The sequence below is a fragment of the Myzus persicae genome, unplaced genomic scaffold (assembly GCF_001856785.1).
Source record: "Myzus persicae strain clone G006 unplaced genomic scaffold, MPER_G0061.0, whole genome shotgun sequence".
Lineage (NCBI taxonomy): Eukaryota > Metazoa > Arthropoda > Insecta > Hemiptera > Aphididae > Myzus > Myzus persicae.
Window position 1 is genome coordinate 1468125 of NW_019104377.1, and position 20475 is coordinate 1488599.

Genomic DNA, 20475 nt, shown 5'->3' on the forward strand with positions numbered 1-20475 from the left:
CATATTTTTGTTAAAATCAACTATGTAAAATAACTGTTTTTTTGGATTAAGCCGATATCCATTGCACAAGGGGTGATCCATTTAACGTAAGATATTCATTAAACTCGTTTTTGAAAATATTTCTTCAACATTATAGTCGTTAAGAAACAAACATTTTTTACTATTTTAAGGTGTTAAACTTTTGTATATGCCAACACACATTTTTAATTTCATATTCCAAAGCAGAATATTATTCTAAGTACTTAAATCTATAAAAATTAAATTTCACACAGGTATTTTATTAGCTATAACTATTTGAAGTATAGATGAGCATTGCAGAGTGATGGGATAACATTTCATGGGATACCTCTTATCACTGCACTCCGGCCATGGCTCGCGTATACTTTAAATATTTCAGAACTCAAAAACTCATCGTCCAAAATTTGATTTTTGTACATTGCAGTACTACAAAAAATATTCTGCTTTATAACTGTGAACCAAAAATATGTGTTATCTTTCAAAAAAAAAAACAAAAAAAAAACAATAAAAAATAGTAAAATTTTTTTTTGTAGAAAAATGTGGTTTTAAACGATTTTAAGCTAATTCAAGCAAATATTTTAAACAACCGTTAATAGTTTTTGAAATGATAAATATCGTACGGATGTCTTGGTATGACAATATAATAGAGGTACCAATATATTTGAATCGCAATGTTTTTCAGAACCAATATAGCCGAGTCGTTGCGTTTGTTTAGGACACTGCAGCGGATTAGTTCTGCTCGGCTTTGCAGGGTACGACTAATATATTTGAACGTTACAATATATATCCTTATCTACATAATTAAAATGGTCTATGTGGCTGAGACGGGGAGACGGGTAGGAATAAAATACAAAGGGCTTACTCACTTCTTGTGTCTTGATACGTGTCGGCGACAAGTTTAACGAATGGATTGGCCGTGTACCCGTGCAAATAATGTGTGTCCCACGTCTTTTTGGCTGTGATTTCTATACCAGATTTGGAAAAAACTTCTGATATGGTAGACGCGATCTTACCGAAATGAGTGTCGTCTGCGTTCGAATAAAAAAACGTCACCTGTTCAAACACATTCAATACGTTGAGCGATATTGTAATTGGACTATAATATATAGGTGCATATGACAGATTAATACATTACAATATGTATATGTATATATTATAATAATTCATATGGCGGCTGGGCAGTATGATGATTCAAGGTATAAATTAATAACAAACAAACAAATAACTATGATGTGACGATATATCGTCGGAGGATAAATTTTGAAATTATATTAACTCACCACTTACGCAAGCAATATTATGAAACAAACGAAAAGAATAACATAATAAGTTAATTTGATTGAATAATATTTTAACGCAGTATAACATTATGATATACTAGCGATGCGTACATTCAATGTCTACTGCATTTAGTACGAAGAACAACAAAAAAATTCTCATAATTAATGGGTGAATAAAAAAAAAATAATACTAATATTGCATAACTATATAGATAGCTTTTACCCACGAATTAATTATTTCAGCTGTAACTAGATAAGTTAAAACTTAAACTAGAGTAGCTGGTATTTGGTAGTTTTCAAAACTAAAAACTATGATATTTTTTTAATAATGTCGTAAATTAATATTTAATATACATAAAACATAATTATATGATTTAAGTTGCTATTATTATATTGTATAGAGTTTGAATGACTAACGGTTTAGAATATCAAACAGGTTCAAAAATTGAAATACGAGTCTGTCATTAGAATGTGTAACCTGTTTTCGTAATTGAAAAACTTGTAATATAATGATTAACAGAAAAAATCACTTGTTTCGATTCACTCATTGAAACTATCAAATGTTACATAAGCATTTTTTGCATACTTTGAATAAGTATTTTATAGAAAATAATTTTGATGAATAATTCTGATTTTCTCATGTAGCCCAATCGATTAAATAAATATTCAAAACATATATAGGTTCCACTATGACAATATATATTATGACGACGTATGAATGATTATAATAATAACATGGAAGTTGTGGAATTTTTCTGTTATTTTAAAAATACAATCGAAAAACTGTAAAAAAAAAATTAAAACAATGACATTCGCGATAAACCCATTTCTATCAAAATCTATACCATTTGTGGGTAAACCGAGCCTCGGTCAGAATTGCTCACATTTTAAATAGAATGATTTATCAATGGCCATTGCATTCAAATTTAAAATAATAATAGAATACTTTCTATTTTTTATTTTTATATTTTTGTTAAAATATGTTGGCATTATGCTGAGAATGGTTTTCGCGATGTATATGTAAATAATATGTTACCATAAATTTAGTTCATCTCTAATTTATATTCATTTTTTGTTCATTTATCACGAAGGACCCTTATATTTTTAAACGTATTCTGTTGAACTACAAAAAGAAAATATTACATTATTATAGTTCATATTAAATTTACATTTTTTTGTTAATTTTTTGATAATAAATCTATTTATTGCTCTTGAAAATTACTCATTTAATCATCCATTAGCTCTATCTGTATCAGAATGTGTTACACAATTATATTTTATAAACATTAGATTGGAATTATGCACTATAATAATACTATTTATAAATAAAACATAGATCAATACACAATGACATAATATAATATACAATATTACATATTAATATAAATATAATATTATATATTATACGTTCTCTATAATCCCTTTCAAAATTATTGAACTGCAGAAAAAATGTTTTTTTCATACGTATTATAATATATGTTGTTTAATTGAAATGGTACGTATGTGATTTAGTTTTAACACGCGATTTAAATGTATTACTCAGTATAAAATATATAAACATTAAATATCACCTCAAGCTTTCAACAATTTCTACTGTATAACGCATGAAACATTGCGTGATGGGAGTAATGTAAGATCTTGAGTATCATAATATACAATTTTAAATGATCACATGTTTGCAATAATACCAAAGAAAATTTCACTTGATAATAATTAGTAACATAAATCCGTAAATAAAATTAAACCAACAACTTTGAATAAACTACTCACTTTAAAGGATTTTAACAAGCACGAACCTTTGTTATGTTATAATTATTAATTATATTCAAATCGACATTTTTTTCAAAAAGCATGAGCCAATATTATGTATTTGACATTTTAATTTGATTTGCCAACAATTAAAATTAAAACCTATGAAATTATTTACTTCGTGCGCACAATATAAGATGATCATAATTTCACATAACAATATAATACAATATAAATATTTTGCCTGCGTGTAAAATAATTTCTATTACTCTACATAGTTTGAATTTATCAACGAAAAAAATGAGTTATAAATGTATAATAATACCGTCTAGTATATTAAAATATATGGGGATACAAATTATAATTGTCGTAGAACACTGAGAGAGGTCCACAAAAGTCGAAAACCATACAATACTACGAGATCAAAAACAATAAGGGAACAGTCACACAATGCAATGATTATAATGATATAATTATGTGCTTTTAATTAAAATGTTTCATCTCGTGATAATAATATAAAATATAATACAGTAGCTGTATTTTCTAAAGTCTAAGCCATCCAAAACGGAAAAGAAACTCCATCTAAAGCATCTACTGGCAGTTCCCTTTTAATGTATGATTTATCACACGTCTTAGCGCCTATACAGTATACTGATGAATATAATATAGTAATAGACTATGTGAATGCATAATACATATATATATTTTTTTATATATATTATATGTATAGAAACAATAAACGAGTGGGAGCGTATTTACAATGTCCTTATGTATATATTTTCCCCTTTTTCGGGGTCGCTTCGAACAAACCGCAACGTGGCATATTGTAACACTAGCGCGTTGTACTTAAATATACATATACAGAGTGATTATTTTATCACAGAACACTCTATATTCTTTGTAACTTAAGCTAACCCCAACATAAACTCACATTAATTGCTATATTGCGTCAGGTTAGTGCTAAGCAGTGGTCGATGTGGTGACTGAAAACACAAGTGAGAATACGTTAAAAAATACTGTAAATATCGTATACTACACCCTCTGACATAATATTATTTATCACATCAAAAGCGAAGACTACTAATAATTGAGAAACGAAATCCGCTTAGGTCAGCTTAAAGAATATTGAGCTTTTTTCGATAAAATAATCACACTGTATATAATGCACCTATACACACGAGTGTAGCATAATAATGTACAGTAGAAAAACGGTGCGGGGGTGGGGGGATAGCAATAACTACAAGCCGAGATCGGACGTGACGCCATAGTGGTAGAATGTAAGAGAGGAATAAGTGAAAAGTGGAAATAAAGAAAAATACGGAAAAGACGCCTTGAACGCTGCAGAACGGTGAGAGAGAAACGTTGACAGGACCGCCCAACTTGAGGTTACCGAATGGTTTTCACCATTTGATTTGTGTGGATGGTGTGGGGAGAGAGGGTTTGTTTACTCACCTGAGTCCAGTTGAACGCTTTCAGGACCGCGGCCACAGATTTGGATATCTGAGTGTCCGGCGGACGTGTGCGGGCGAATGTTGGGAACAAAGTTTTATCCGACGTGTCCGAGTCCATGCAGTACTGTAACATTTATAAATACAACACAAGATGAAATTGATAAGCCGACATAAATAATATTATTATCATTAATCATTATCAATAAAATGGTTTTAAAACGGGTCATTAACAATAGGTATATTGTATTGACTTGAAGATATTATACCAGTCAGTTGCCGCGGAGTACTTAAGTCTACGTAATTGTGCGCACAAAAAGTGCTTTTTTAGTTTTGGTCGTGAGCCGCTTTTTTATTTTTCAAAAGTGCAACAGGTCTCTACGTAGCTTATAACATAGGAGAGGGAGTTTAATATAATAATAGCTTATTGTGCCTTACTCCAGTTTTCATAGTTACATAATTTACCTATATTCTCGAGTATACAAAATGCCTAGATCGCTCGTATGACTATGGATAGGTAAGAATATGTTTTACTCGTGCAACGGTGGACACAATATCGTCACTATTTGGTGTGCACGAACTAATAATATGAGAATTGTTTCCCGTGAGAAATTCTAAACTAGAGGGGCTGAAGGTTTATTGGATTTCTTCTGCTTTCGAAGTTATAAGTACATCATAGATGTCCCATGTCCCTAGCTTATATTATTATTATTAATATTTTTGTGAAACCGGTAAATTTCCTTATTAATCAATCAAAATTGGTTTTGACACCAATAACAATACTAATAATGATTATGATACCAAATTATATATTTCATATATATGTCCTATGGAATTCAAATATATAATAAAAAGTAAATCCTAATGGAAGTCTGATAATATTGTACATCAATAACTCTGCAACACATTTATACCAAAATGTTGCTTCAAGAAGTGAAATCAGATGTACATTTTAATTTGTAACTGAAAATTTGTGATGGTGAAATAATAATTATTTATATAATATGTGCCTTTTTCAATGAAAATTTAATTTAAGCGTATTTATTTACCGTACCTTAATCACCGAAAAGCTTACGGAATAAACCCCGGTGCGGCACGCGGCAGTAGGGAATTTATTTGCATTTTAATGTTTATGGTTTATTTAGCGGTTCAACCTAAGTAAATTAAATTCAAAAATAATTATTTACGCGTCATAGTTTGTTTAATCATTGTAACAACTTTAAATATTATGTATCTCGGGTGGACATTTTCGATCTTTACGGCTCAATGGATTAAATCGAAAACAAATTAAGGTTTTCACAGGGTACACGAAAAAAAAAATACAATAAAACCTACGTCAGAGGATTCAAGTTGCATTAGCTCATTTTTAAATTTATCTAGTTTTGCAATGGAGAGGAGCAATTTGTTTTTCGTATAAATGAAAAGGAGGGTTAAACCGAGTCAAATAAAAAAAAAAGATAAATTGCAAAATGGTAGTCACAATTTACAAACGTCTGATTCATTCATCCGCTTTTTTCACCACTATCTTTTTGCTTGGCTAGTTAAAAGTTAAAGAAAAATTAGTTCCATTTTATTATTGTTTCCTTTTGTGCATAATGCAACTGAACAAAAAATGTACTTGCTAAAATCTTCTTATTGTCCTTTTCTCAGTACCATTTTTTTATAAAAATATATTCAAATAATAGCCGACATTAAAAACACTCACTACTTCACAACCACACGTACTACATATTGTTATTTAAGTCAAGCTCATTCAGACTGGTTTTGTCACAGAAGAAAATGCGTATCGGTAACGGCTGCGTTTAATTTACATTTTAATTGTTCAATTAAAATCACAAAGTTGTGACTTATTGAGGTTTGTAGTCGATAGGTATTATCATATATGATCGACATAAGGAAATATAGACACCAGTTTATTTTTATTACTTACCATTAAAAATAACTTACACTTTAAACAATTTACTAATCGTCTCCATTCAAGCTACGGTGATTTTGAAAAATAAATCAAATGATATTTCGCCACATTATGTAAACGATAGTATCGAAGAGAGTGCGTTTTAAATGTATTAGTTTTCAGAATGTTCTTTAGTAAATCATTTTTATCAGTGACAGAGGCGGAATGTTTTTCTTCAATTTTAGAAAGTGTACTATTTGTTTTTGAGTTATTAGCATTATAGTCTTGCACTGATAGAAATGAATGTGATGGTTCCTAACTAGTGTTTCGCCAAAATCCTGTTATAATTATAACAGCTGCAGTACACATTAATACTTTATACATTAAACAAATTTTCAAACTATACAACTAAGAGCTGCGGTAAATAAGATTAATTATCGTCAAGTCAAATAGTCAAATAGAGCCAAATTTCTCAAATTCTTGAACAATAAAAAAACGACAAACGAACTACATTACTCCAGTACAAATATATATACATACCTATAGAAGGTTATTAATTATATTATTATTTCGTTTCGGCGATTAAAAAAAGTTTGAAATTCATGTATACCTGATATAATATTTCAGCAGCAGTTGTAGGTAAATAAACAACGAAGATTCACATGTTTATAAAAAAAATCTTTTTGGCGGTCGGTGGAAAACAAATATAAGTAGGTACTCATAATAAAACTGTGAAATCAATGCACTGACGATTCGAAACATAATTATTATTCCAACACTATACACGTCGCTACGAACGAATTATAACATAATATATTATTGTTAACTTGCTAACTAATAACTTTATAATATAGGTAGGTGCTAATAAAAATAAATGAATTGTCTACGGTCGTTGTTCTCTTATTTCCGTATACGCACACGCCACACACGCACACCCATCACAAAAGCGTATCACGTCCGTCTGACTTTTTTTTCACAAACAGATTTAGTTACATTGCCGATTTCTATATAATGTCTGGACTAATGATTATTTATTAGTCATGTAAACTGTTCCCCGGGGCGACACATATTTACTGAATCTCGTTAGCTGAACGGTTTAATTTGTGCAATGACAGTTGAATACATTACAGCACGAAACCCATTTAACTGCCTTCGTATCCAATTCACGTAAGTACACATATATTATATGCTCAACGATATCACGTTATCGCGAACACGCTACCGTTACAGATTAATAATATAATCATCACCGTTCGAAACATTGTTTTTATTTATTTATGTCATACGTTGTCGTTGTCCTCATCGCCATCGTCGCTTACGCAGCGATCGGAAACATTACCAATTGAACAGTTTTTTTTTTCTGTTTTTTTTTTTTTTTTGCACCGTTATACGTATAATCCATACCAATAAACCAAAAGCCATTTTATTTTGATCGAGAAAAATGTTTTCTGGTTCTAATCATTTTCGAGTAGGTTTTCCAGTACATTTCACTCTGTCGCTCGAAGAAAAGCCACTAAAGAAAATCTGTTATTTCGACGCAGTTGCCAAAAAAAAAATCACAAATTACTCTTGTACTTTTGGTTTAAGTAAGTACTTTTCAAAATAAATACAACACATCCCATCAACAAATTCGAAACGACCATTAGTTATGGATCGCAATAAATATAGGTATGCCTATAATATTATAATGACGAAAACACTATTGATTCCTACAACAAGCACATTAGGTATCTATATATTATCGCTGTTTCTCTCATGAATGTTCATCAGTCGAAAAATATACCTTAAGAAATAAAATAATATACATTTTCATAAATATACGAATCACGAACAAGAGTGAAAAAAACATAATTCATTAGCAAAACAGACGTCAACGATACTTTTTAGCAGATCGAATGAAAATTGTACGTACACCTCAGATTGTTATATTCTATCTCAGCAGATTCATTCCGTTTCCGAAGACAGACCTTAAGAACTCCAACAGATATTGAGTAAAACGAATAACTGAAATATTAATACATGATTTGTACTCGTCTCACAAAACTTATTCGTATCGGGCTGCACATATGTCTGCAATTCGTTAAACGAAACAACCTGTGGATTCAATTTACTTGTGTTTTGTATTTGTATTTTTTTTTTTTTGCCACGCAGCTTAACGAAAGCTCACATATTATGTCTGTACGTTGTTTTTACACTCAGGCTTAAAAGTAATATGTAATTTTCTTTTGATGTGTATACTTAATGTGTATAATCAATATTTTTAATTATTTTTTTTAAATACGCACTTATTTATTGAGAGCTGTATAATAATGAAAAAAAAATGATAAAAGACATTATGCAGCTGATTAAGTTTGTCAGTTAGTTTCGTTACACTCCGTATATCATATAATCAATAATAATAACATACTAAAACAAAACTATTTAGTATACGGACTGCGTTCCGTTAGGTTTCCAGGAATCTTACAACAGAATCAGGCCCATATTATTGTTTGTCCATTTTTATGATATCGGCAAATTTACATCGAAACCTGCACCGGGTACGTAAAATGTTTGTTCGTATACAGTTAGCGAGAAATCGTGCGGATAAGCTACTGAGGTATATATACGATAGATTAACCGCTTCGATAAACAGCATCCGAGCGTCCGTTTGCGGTGTACCCACGCGACCATTTTAGCCTCGGAAGATCCACGACGATACACCCCAGTAGATAATATATATATATTATATATGTATATACAACTGCAGTAAATATTTTTCCAATTCAATAAAACATGCGATGGGTTATTGGCCGATAAAATCAATGTACACCCAAATTTAGCAACACTCCCTTATTTATGTACTCCTCGTAACACACAGCGTATATTAGATTTATTGGTCTTTGAACTGCACATCCTCTAAATTATTATCAACGTGCTTCGTAGTTCGTACGCACATATGTATTTATTTACTCTGGAATAAGAGAGACTAGCGAAAATAAATCGCCCGGAGTACTCGTATTATATGTGCGCGGCGCGAGTGTTTCAATAATAAGAAGAGATGATAATATCTTAATATATAATCTTCCATTTCCGTACACTATGTGGGTTGATTAAATATTGTATTATAGAAGCCGTCATAATATTATAAGATCTCAAAATCCGTTCGACTCGCGAGCTCGGGTCACGGCGTTCCTTCTGCTTCATGTGAATTATAATATTTAAAATTTAAAATTTATAAAATCAAAAATTAATAACGAATGGCGAGAAATGAGAGAATTGCTGATATTGTTCGAGCAAACAGCGTGACGCGTAAGTACGCTCAAAGAATACAAACGACTTGGAGAGAATAAACCCAATTGTTTGGCACATCGTTTGTATATTATTGACTATTGTCGATCACATCTATTATTTAACGGCAGGTTGGTTTGGTCATCGATCGAAGTATTATTCCGACATCAGATTATTATTGTTCTCTTGGACAATGTTTTTTGGTATAGCGTTATTTTCTTATATTATTTTTAGGATTGTTATAGCGAGACGTTATTCTACCTACAGCCGACATACTATCGATGGTGTCATTGTGATTATTTATTCTATTATTATTTTACGAGTTCCGTTTTTGATACCTATATATAATAACACGTAGCTCCTCTCCTGGCAGCGAAGTAGAACATTATTGTTTTAATCATTGATCATTAGGGTGGGTCAGTATTAATATAATATGACTGAACGTTTTAACACACCATCATAATATTATTATGAAACGTAACGAGAAGTCTTAGTGAGTATAATTGTCATTGGAAAAATTATTATAAAAGTTTATGTCTTGTGCAGCAACATTTATTATAGTTGGCACATTCTTCGCCCCGAAATAAAGATAAATTATTGTTTGCTAATGTTCGTACAAAAATTGACTAATTAGTTATTTTTTTTTAATTAAAAAGTACCCACACAAAATGTGAAAATTTTTTAAAAATGAACTTTTCATTTATACAAAATATGCAAACAGTAAAGCCAGTTATTGATTTATGCACTTAATATAATATAATATACTCATACGGATATTATATTTAATGCGTGTACACTAGCTGTACAGTAGGTATTTAATATTTTAATTTACCTTGTTTTATACCTATAATTAAAATCGATATAATTATAGTAACTTTAACTGAATTTATTTATTTATCATATTGAAATGGAATTCAATTGTTTAATAAGTCGAATGTGATTGTAATATTTTAAGTTGTGACTTGTATTAATTTAAAAACATGTGACATTAAATAAAGAACAAAAAACCAGAGTTTCTTATTACGATAACATATAATATACCTATCACACAAACAATATTTGAATTAATCAGAATATATACTCCTACACTTTATTTACATTTTCAAAAAATCCAAATATATTATTTCTAATAAATCAATATAAATGGTTTTAAAATAAAAGTTTTACAACTCGTGCAAATTTAATATATTTTTTAAACAATACCTGCAGGGTAAAGGATCTACAAATTTCTTGAGAATAACAATTTATTTATTGATTTTTAATGTACATTGTACAAAGTCTATTAGTTTTATTTTTGATTGACTTATAATAAGTACGTAACTCCATCTTTTCAATTTAAAATTATAAATATAAAAGGGATTTGTGAAAAAAAAATGTAGGTACCTACATAAACTCTTTTTAAACGACAAAATTTTATTCTATTACTATCCACACGTTCTTCGAGCTCATTCTTAGTCTTTAGATTTCCAATGGTTCAATACGATTAAAAGAAAATATTGTACAGGACATTTCTTTTAAATAGTAATAATAGTAATTAAAATGCCTAATAATCTTATATCCAATAATTAACTTTGTACCATTTACAGGCGTGGAATAATATAATTTTTTAAGGCATCAACTGTTATTAGCAGGTTTTTACTGTTGAGGAGGGTACTGTTGGTTAGGAACACGTATATATGTGGCAAGGATAAGTCATTAAGGGGCGGCTACCTTTTCGGCCAAAATGTACCCTTCCCTTTTCAGCCAACACTTACAGACTAAAGTTCCGTTTTCGGCCAGTTTTCTTTAAAATGTATGATTACAACAACTGAACTTAACCACTTTTATATTTAACTAAATATGATTATATTCAAAAATGTGATTCTTTACAAAATTATTACCTACAAGTTACAACCGTCTATTAATTATTTTTTAATTATAAAATAAAATAATTGGCAATAAAATGTGATAACATATTTTTAACATAACCAAAATTAATTTTTGTTCGACAAATTTTAGTACCTACCTATTTTTATAGCCTTCATTCTTCAAGATGAAATTTTAATTTTCAACATATCATGACCGCATATTTTTTTATCATAATTATTATTATTCGGATATTTGAAGACTAAATTATTAATTTGTATTCAAATTATGTAATCAGAAATCTTTGTATTCGATTAATGTTATATCTTATAAGTTATAAAATTTCATTGCCAATTATTTTTTTTCACACAATTTTAAGTAATAATTTTTACAAAAAAAACATATTTTTAATACAACCATACTTAATTACATTTAAAAACTGTTAAGTTCAGTTGCTATAACTATAAATCAAAAAAAAAAATGCACTGGCCGAAATGGGAACTATAAGTATTGACCTTAAAGGGGAGGGTACATTTAGGCAGAAAATGGTGATGCCCGTCATCATTAAGAATCCGGGTGGTCGCCCATCTGGGAACTAGTGACTCCGATCGGTTGATTGCGAAAACGTGTTTTTATTGACAGTTGGTGCTACCTACCTACCAATCTACCATACCATAATCCTGGTAATATTATAAAGAGGTGTGTTTTTTTGTTGTTGTTCATATATAAAGGTTGCCAAACGATGTCTGAGTACAGATAATAGATATCTACTGACCGAGCACACGAATGGAACGAACGAAGCGTGGGAAAATAATATGTGGGTTCGAAGTGTTTGCCAAAAAAAAAAAAAAATACAAAGTAGACATGGAAATTAATAGTCGGGAATCTTCGACCCAAGACTCAAGAACAATATATAGTATCTAATTTTTATAGACTAACCCGTATACAACACAGAAACCCGTATTTACAGTTTACACTCATATAGTAGAAAACTAGAAACTACAAACAGTTTATATTTATACTCTATAGTGGATCATCCCTCACTACCCTTGGGATTTTTAATGTATTTTTAATTGTATCTCTCCGTAAAACCAAAAAAAAATTTGAAATCTTAAATCTTTATTTCAGTTGAAAAAAAACTGTAGTAATATATTATAAATATGCAGGGGTGGGCGACCTGAGTGAGCGGAGAACGAGTCTAAAATAATAAAATTGTCAAAATTATATTAAATACAAGAGACAAATATATCGTATGAATTAAAAAGAATTTAAGAAGCTTATTAAGTGTGACTGTGTGAGGATAACGGAAGTAAGATTAGTCTTAAAGTATTTTAATCACCCCCACCCCACTCACAACCTAGCACTAGATACGCCACTGTCGTGGGTGCAGTGTGCATCCAATGACACTATTTCCATCATACCCACTCACAACATTAGTCATCGAATAAATGCAACAAGACCTATAAGACAGTACAGATTTCACCTGCAATGTCTTAATATGATGCCGCCGACAGTGAGAATAGTGCCTGCGATTGAGTTAATACTATGTTTATCTATCTAATACGACAGCAGTGGTCAGTGGTGTTCCTATAACACATCATGTACCTACACCTACCAGGAAGTGGTGTATAATATTTTCGAAAATAAACGTAGGCATACAAAATATTGTAATATGAGAGAATGACAGTAAATCGTACTATTGTTACAGTCGTCGCAGTAGGTGCGTATTGTGACGTCGTTTATTCCGGTCGAAGTACCACGTGGCGGCTATGGGCCAGCTAGAGTGAATGGAACTCTCGGCGGAGGCGATGGCGGGACAACTGTGTTTGGACCATTGACAAACGCCAAAAAATATAAGGTTATAATAATATAATAATGATAAACCTCGACCAAGTCAAAATGCGTCGTGTGTATCGTTAAAAATAGACTTTGCCCGTACGTCGTTCCACGGCCACAGTCAATGCACTTTTTAATAACTCACACATTAATATTATACGATATAATATTGTACATATTATGATATAACATATATTATTTTATATTAAAAAAATATATATAATTATTGTACGTAGGTACTCCATATTTTTATGTCCACTGGGTTTTTTCAAACTACTTTCCATTACGCGGACAAAATATTATGCTCGTTAACTTTGATGATCAAAGTGCCAACCGTTCCAATTAGACGCACACCAAACACCGCGAAAGTCATAAATTACAACTGTTTCCAACGTCATCGTTGTTATATTTTATTATATTATTATTATTATTGCCATTATTATTATCACTCGTAATTTGGCCACTGGGACGCTCGCGCCGGACATTCGCGCCGTCTTGTGTTTTTGACAATTATTGTACAATAATGACGTCGTTTACCTTCGTCTATGTGTTACGAGTATCTTAAGTCTTTATCATGAAACCAGCCGCTTTAGTCTTAACGAGTTACAAGACGAGTTGCTGTGACGGTACAATGAACCGGTAGCGACGAAATTCAATTCCAAACGGATACCATAAAGGCATAAAGAATAAACTAATTATTTCGTGAAAATATCGTTTACGTAAATATTCATTGTCTTAGAACGTCAACTGGTTTTAAAAAGAAATCTTTCAAAAAGATGCCTTGTCTGTAGATACATTGTTGTATAGGTCATTGGTAAAATCTTTCAGACGTAACAGTAAAGCAAGCTTATACAAGTTTCAACCATAAACGATACATATAAATGAAAAAAAAATATCGAGTGACTGTTTCCGTAGGAAACGACAAAAAGTATAATATTATAGAGGAAACCTTTCTGATGTAGCGTAGCGTATAGTTTCATGTTTTGTAAAATCATAAACATACTAACACAGAAAATAAATGGTCCGTTCAAGTTATTCTGAACAAACGATCAACTGATCAACGATTAAAAAACACTAAAACTATGTATCAAATGATACAAAATAATGTAGGTACATACGTTGAAGAATATGGATTTTGTTAAAAGGATGCACATAAACACACGAGTAATTGGCCTACATAATAATATGTACACCGCATAATATCATAGTAATAAATTATTACTTATAATAAACAGTTTTAAATGCAAAAAATATTGCAGTTAAGTCAAAATATAACATCAACAAATACTGTAGGTATTGTCGAATGTAATGTGAAAAAATAAAATACTCTTTTCATAATTTATTCAAAAGTAAAAGTTGTCAGAGTAAAGAACTAACTAAACTATCATTAGTTATGTCAGTAATATTTCTAATAATTATTGTACATAATTATCATAAAAATGTTAGCTCTACAATATAGTTTCCGTGAAAAAAGGCTCATAAATTAATTGTGTTTAAATTTTAAAGTAAATTTACAACTGTCAATGTGTAAAAACGTGTAACCTGCGTAGGTAGGTAGTGAGTTTTTCCACAAAACTTACGATTTTTACACATCAGAAACTTATATAATCGTTTATCCAAAACACCGTGAAAAAATCCATTAGGTTACTGCAGTAGAATTTAGAATTTATCGAGGAGTTATAGTACACGATTAAATGAGCCACACCGTATCAGATATCGAATTTTAGTAACCGATACTGCCATGAATTCCATGTATATAAATGTATAATATTGTTTATGTTATATTCTATTAAAAGTTTACTCGCAAAAACTATTTACTGCACTTTAATCATCATACAAAACCGAAATGTTTTACAGTTAAACGAAACCAGAAACTAGGACAGACGACAGTAATAGACATTACACACAAATATGACGTGATACATCGGTAGGTAGTTAAACATTCTACATTGTTCATTAATCATTAGTATGGGACATATTATTTAGTTAATGAAGAGAATTTTTCAATAAAAAGAAATCATGTTTGCGTCTTAGGTACGTTCTACGATCAAATTAATGATAAAACTATTATTGTTTTGGCAATTAAAAAATAATACAAAAGCTTAAAATATATATGTCAAGTACCAGCGTACAAACTTATATTAGCTGGTGTCTTAAACTCATTAAACAGTTTTAGTTTGAGGAATAAAATGTTTTTTCGTATATTATTCACGTGGATACATTTTGGCATAATGTCCATTGGCTTTTCAAGGTTTTCCCGAAAACTTTAAACCGTACTTTCCAGAAATTATGTACATTTCAAAAATATTAAAACTGATTGTTACAAAAACTTAAAATTTTAACTCAGATTGATATTTCATTGTACTCTGTAAACTAATCGCCGTATAAAAAACTTTCCAGACACTTAAATTTTCCGCCATAAATTTTAAATAAAAATGATCTAATCATACCCAACAAATAATAAAGTGCGAACAATAATTTAGAACACGTGTTATATCTAATTTTCTGATGAACATGTGTGCGTGTGTGTGTGAGTACAACTGCTGCAGAACGTCAAACGAAGATTTATTATTTAGTTCGTTTTCCACTATGCACAAATTTGAATTCAACGTATTGAAAACACTATTGTGCATATATATTTCTATTTTTTCATTTAACGGTCAAAAGAATGAGCCAACAATTATTTACAACAAATATTGTTCGACTATTAATTTATAAAATATTGTATCAAGTATTGGGTAAAACAAATTAATTTACCTTCAATAACAGGCGGTGAAAGTTTTATTTCAAACTCACCAACAGATGTATATGAGTTAATTTGTGTGAATTTAATCCTACAACATAATACATAAAATCCCTCTCTGAATTAATTCACGAAAATCGGTCATAAAACGTGTTTATAGGCAATATTTCTTTGATACGTACACACGGCGGATCCGTGTCAATTGCAGTAATTGCTTTATAGCCAGTATATTCATGTAGGTATGTGCCGTACATCGAGCATTTAGCATAAATAATATGCCTAATATTCAAAACAAGGAAAACTTAATTTACAGATTTAATCCACCAGCTTATTTTTACATGTTTATGCCAATAATAATCAATTTTAAATTATAATCGTATTATGTTTTAGAGATAATGGCCTAAAGAAAAATGTCATATATTTTGAAAATCTATCAGAAAATATGAAAAACCATAAATAAATATTATACTATACCTTAATAATTGTTATATTATAGTAACGTCATAAAATTACAATAATAGTTTTAGCCAGTCAAAAACTAAAAAACCTGTAGATAAACATAATTTGAACATTATACCTATTATATTATGTATACTAAGATTTATACTCAATAGAACTAACAATTATTAAATTTAAATATCCGTATGCTTATCAAGTTAAGAGATCACTGATAATAAAAGGATCATTAAGAATAGTACTCCATTAAACCATATTTTAAAATTTAATTTTAAAAAAATGTTCACCTATTTTCATAAAAATGAATTCCATGATCATACATAAATACACCCTCCCTAACAAGAAATAAGTATCATCTAATGAAAATAATAATTTATACACAGTATAATACGACTCATCGATGGACTACAATGTGAACATTTCAAAAAAAAAATTAATATTTTTATACTGATGACTCACGTATGAAAACATCGGCAGGTTGAAGGCTGCGGCCATTCTAGCTTCGTGCAGACATGTCTCTTGTGGTCCAATGAAAGCTGAGATATTTTTCTTCCACAATTCTGCCGTTTCGAGTATACTAGTCGACTCTTCTCCATACGTTTCGGCTACAAGAAAACTCAACGAATGTCCTGTTGTATAAACATAAAAAGTAAAATAAAACAAAAATTAAGATAAAAATGAATAAAAATATGTGAAACGAACCGAATAAATAAGTTTCATTTTTTACGAACCCTCTTAACAATCAACATGTTACGAGAAACCTATATTTTTTTTAAATGGACGAACGAAATAATATAATATATATACATAAATATATACGTGTCTCGCGCATTTATTATGTGCGAGTTCATGTATTTTGTATTCTTTTTTTTCAATAAAAAGTTCTTTGAACCATGTGAGATTTATGTTTTCCAATACGTATAGGTATTATTATATATTCATGAAACCGCCTTTATGTACAATATAAGGGAATAAAATAAAAAATCTAGTATGATTTTTGTTATTTGTTTGCAATTTATACCGGTAGTATTAATACCAAAAAGTAAAACGAAAAACAATTTTTATTTATTTATGTATACAGTGACATGTTTTCAACTACAGTCTACATTTATAGGTATAACTTACAAATTTCCAATTTACATAAACTTATAACGATCACCTCGAACAACGAACTAAAGTAACTAATCCAAATGTGATAGAATAAAGAAAATCAATAAAATTTAAATTTTGTATATTAATTTCCTCTTACTAACAAACTCAACAATCAAACAATGTCAAATGTATCGTATTTATTTATAAATATATTATACAAAGCGCTCGTGCATCATGAATACATATAAAAGTATAAATTGAAAGTGAAAATAATATTGTAATAATTGTATTTATTTATTATATCTGTAATTATAATTCCATGTTTTTGAATTTAAAAAAAATTATAGTGAAAGTATAAAAAATAAGTGACTATGTTTAAAATGATAGTACAATACTTCATACTAAATAAATAACACTGACCTTTGATATGATACTTTCCAAACAAAAAACAAAGTCATCTGTGGTCATATTAATACATTAATATTAATAATATTATGTTTATTATAGAAAATGTATAGATGCAATTTAAACTTGATGGTCCGATTTTATGATGCGGAACATAGCTTTATTTCAAAACAAGTTTTCCAAAAACTTTATTTATCTTCACCCGAATAAAAAGTTTTGCAAAGGTTTATAGATAGATAAAACAATATAAACTTACAATGTATAGTAGTATTCATTTTACATGCGTAAAGTGTACTGATTTCAAGTAAAATATGGTTATAAACTTATAAATATTATCTATAATATACTTTTACTTTCCATCGAAATAAACTAATTCGCATGGTAAAAATACTCTTTGGCATTAATTAAGTGTTGCTGCAACAAAAGATAAATCACAATATTTCCGAAATTGGCTTTTCCATGAAATTTATTTCGTGGAAGAAATACTTTTGTATTGGTGATTTTTTTCCAAGTAGATACATTTCGTTTGTTATTTTCTGTGGTGTTAAACGTTAAAACGTTATAACGAATTTTGAAATGGTCGCCCTGACAATTATTATTTCAAAATGTGGACTTATCTTTTTGTTGAAGCTGGTTGTTTTTTCCTGACAAATCAAATAACTAGAATACTGGACACGAAAACATAGGTACATTCTACATAGTATATATATACCTAATTATTATTTGTTTCAATTGTTCATACAAGAGATTATCTAATAATAATTTATACCGTGGTCGTTAAAATAATATGTTCAATTACACAAGCATAAAATAGTTCATATTTCATACAACTTTAATCAATCAAAATATTATTATGCTCTTCTGAAAATTAATAGTTAATGAAATTTAGTCCCCAGCATTAATTAAAATGTCTAAATTTGTACTCATGGGCGTGACAAATTGAAGGTAAATAATGTTATGTTTAGTAATACGCAAATCTAATATTAAAACCATAACATATATATGGGTGTGTAATATATTGATTAAACTTCCAAGTTAAAAGTTGGCATTTGCTTGAAAATGCTATACTTTATGCTTTAGGTATAGTAAATGTTGGTTCTTGAACTTGTAGATACCTACTACATCGAATGCGTATTATATTAGTACAGTTCTTTTGGATTGCATAACTCATTTATTATCATTCGAACGAGTGGTATTTAGACACAGTTGAAGTATATTAATTTTGAAAAAAAATGTGCAAAAAATAAGATAAAAATGCAATGCTAATTTTCCACGGATTCGTCCCGGATGTGCGTCACTCGTTAAAATTAAAAAAACAAAGCGACGTTGACTGACGGACATATACTATAGTTTTGTTGAAAAACACAATGTGACATTTAAAATTAACTGTACATATCTGTAACTACTACTAGTTACATTTAATTTATAAAAACGACAAAGAGTTATCCACAGATATAAAAAATAAATGTAGGTAATTTAAAAAAAAGCAATTTGATACAAGTTCTATGAATTATTAATAGGTACACTAACGAGTCTCGATAGAAACGGTGTTCGACGATGGACATTTGTGAGCAACTTGAAGGGTACGTATTACGAGGAACCGTTGATGGAAGTTGATAAATTGGCGAACGAAACAGGTTTGTATTCATATAATTATATCTACATCAGATTGCAGAATACTATTCTTCTGGCATAACGTACAATAGTCATCGAGGGGAAGTGGGCTTCTGCAGGGACCTCAAAAACTTTGAAAAGTTCCGTTGTTTGCTACATATTTACAGTTTTTGGTTTTGTTTTTTTTTTCGTCAACCATTGGTCAATGGTCAGTAAATTATATTTATATCGTACCTTTGTCCTTAAACGATCCCGCGTTTATCTCCTCCACGGCCAACGATATTGCACCGCTGATGGTGCGACCGGGTTTCGAGTAACCTATGTCGCCGGGACGTCTCCTCGATCCTGTCAAGTACCCGAGAACGAATTCATCCGTCCGTCCGTCCGCGGCCAACTGCAACAACGCCAACACGGTCGGCCAAAACATGACCCGTTGACTACGTATTCAGCCGCCGACAAACCTGCAATTTGGACAAAATTTGTCCCGCGTCATTAGTAACACATTTTAACCGGTGTCCAACATCATATATAATTGCTATTATTCGGCTCAATTGAATTGGCTCCCAAATACAGGTAGTCAATATTTTACCCTTAATAAGTATACCTTTGAATTGACTCCTTAGAATTTACTATTGAATTTGCTCCCTACAGTTTTAAAAAATATATATATTGGTTCCCAAAATGTTATTAAGAATTTAAAGTTAGGCGTTACTTCCTAAAGTAGTTGAGGTCAGTATGATTTTTAATTTCAACTCATGGTATACGGTATCACATTCGTATACTTTACATCGTTACATTGAGAGTTGATACATTGAGTTAGTAAATATA

At 30.0% G+C, this 20475-nt stretch overlaps 1 protein-coding gene across 3 annotated transcripts in view; it reads right to left on the reverse strand.

Moving 5' to 3' along the window:
- The window catches only part of LOC111041637 (guanylate cyclase 32E), an 83277-nt gene that overhangs the window by 47485 nt on the left and 15317 nt on the right, over positions 1 to 20475 (reverse strand). For 2 of the 3 annotated variants that reach the window (XM_022325961.1, XM_022325963.1), the window contains exons 2-5: positions 19882 to 20108; positions 16996 to 17165; positions 4500 to 4622; positions 885 to 1071 (exon numbers count right to left, since the gene is read on the reverse strand). In XM_022325961.1, the coding sequence (XP_022181653.1) occupies positions 885 to 1071; positions 4500 to 4622; positions 16996 to 17165; positions 19882 to 20074 (673 nt within the window). In that variant the 5' untranslated portion in view covers positions 20075 to 20108. Of the gene's footprint in view, positions 1 to 884; positions 1072 to 4499; positions 4623 to 16995; positions 17166 to 19881; positions 20109 to 20475 lie in introns of those variants that run through there. The other variant, XM_022325964.1, reaches the window with a different exon arrangement.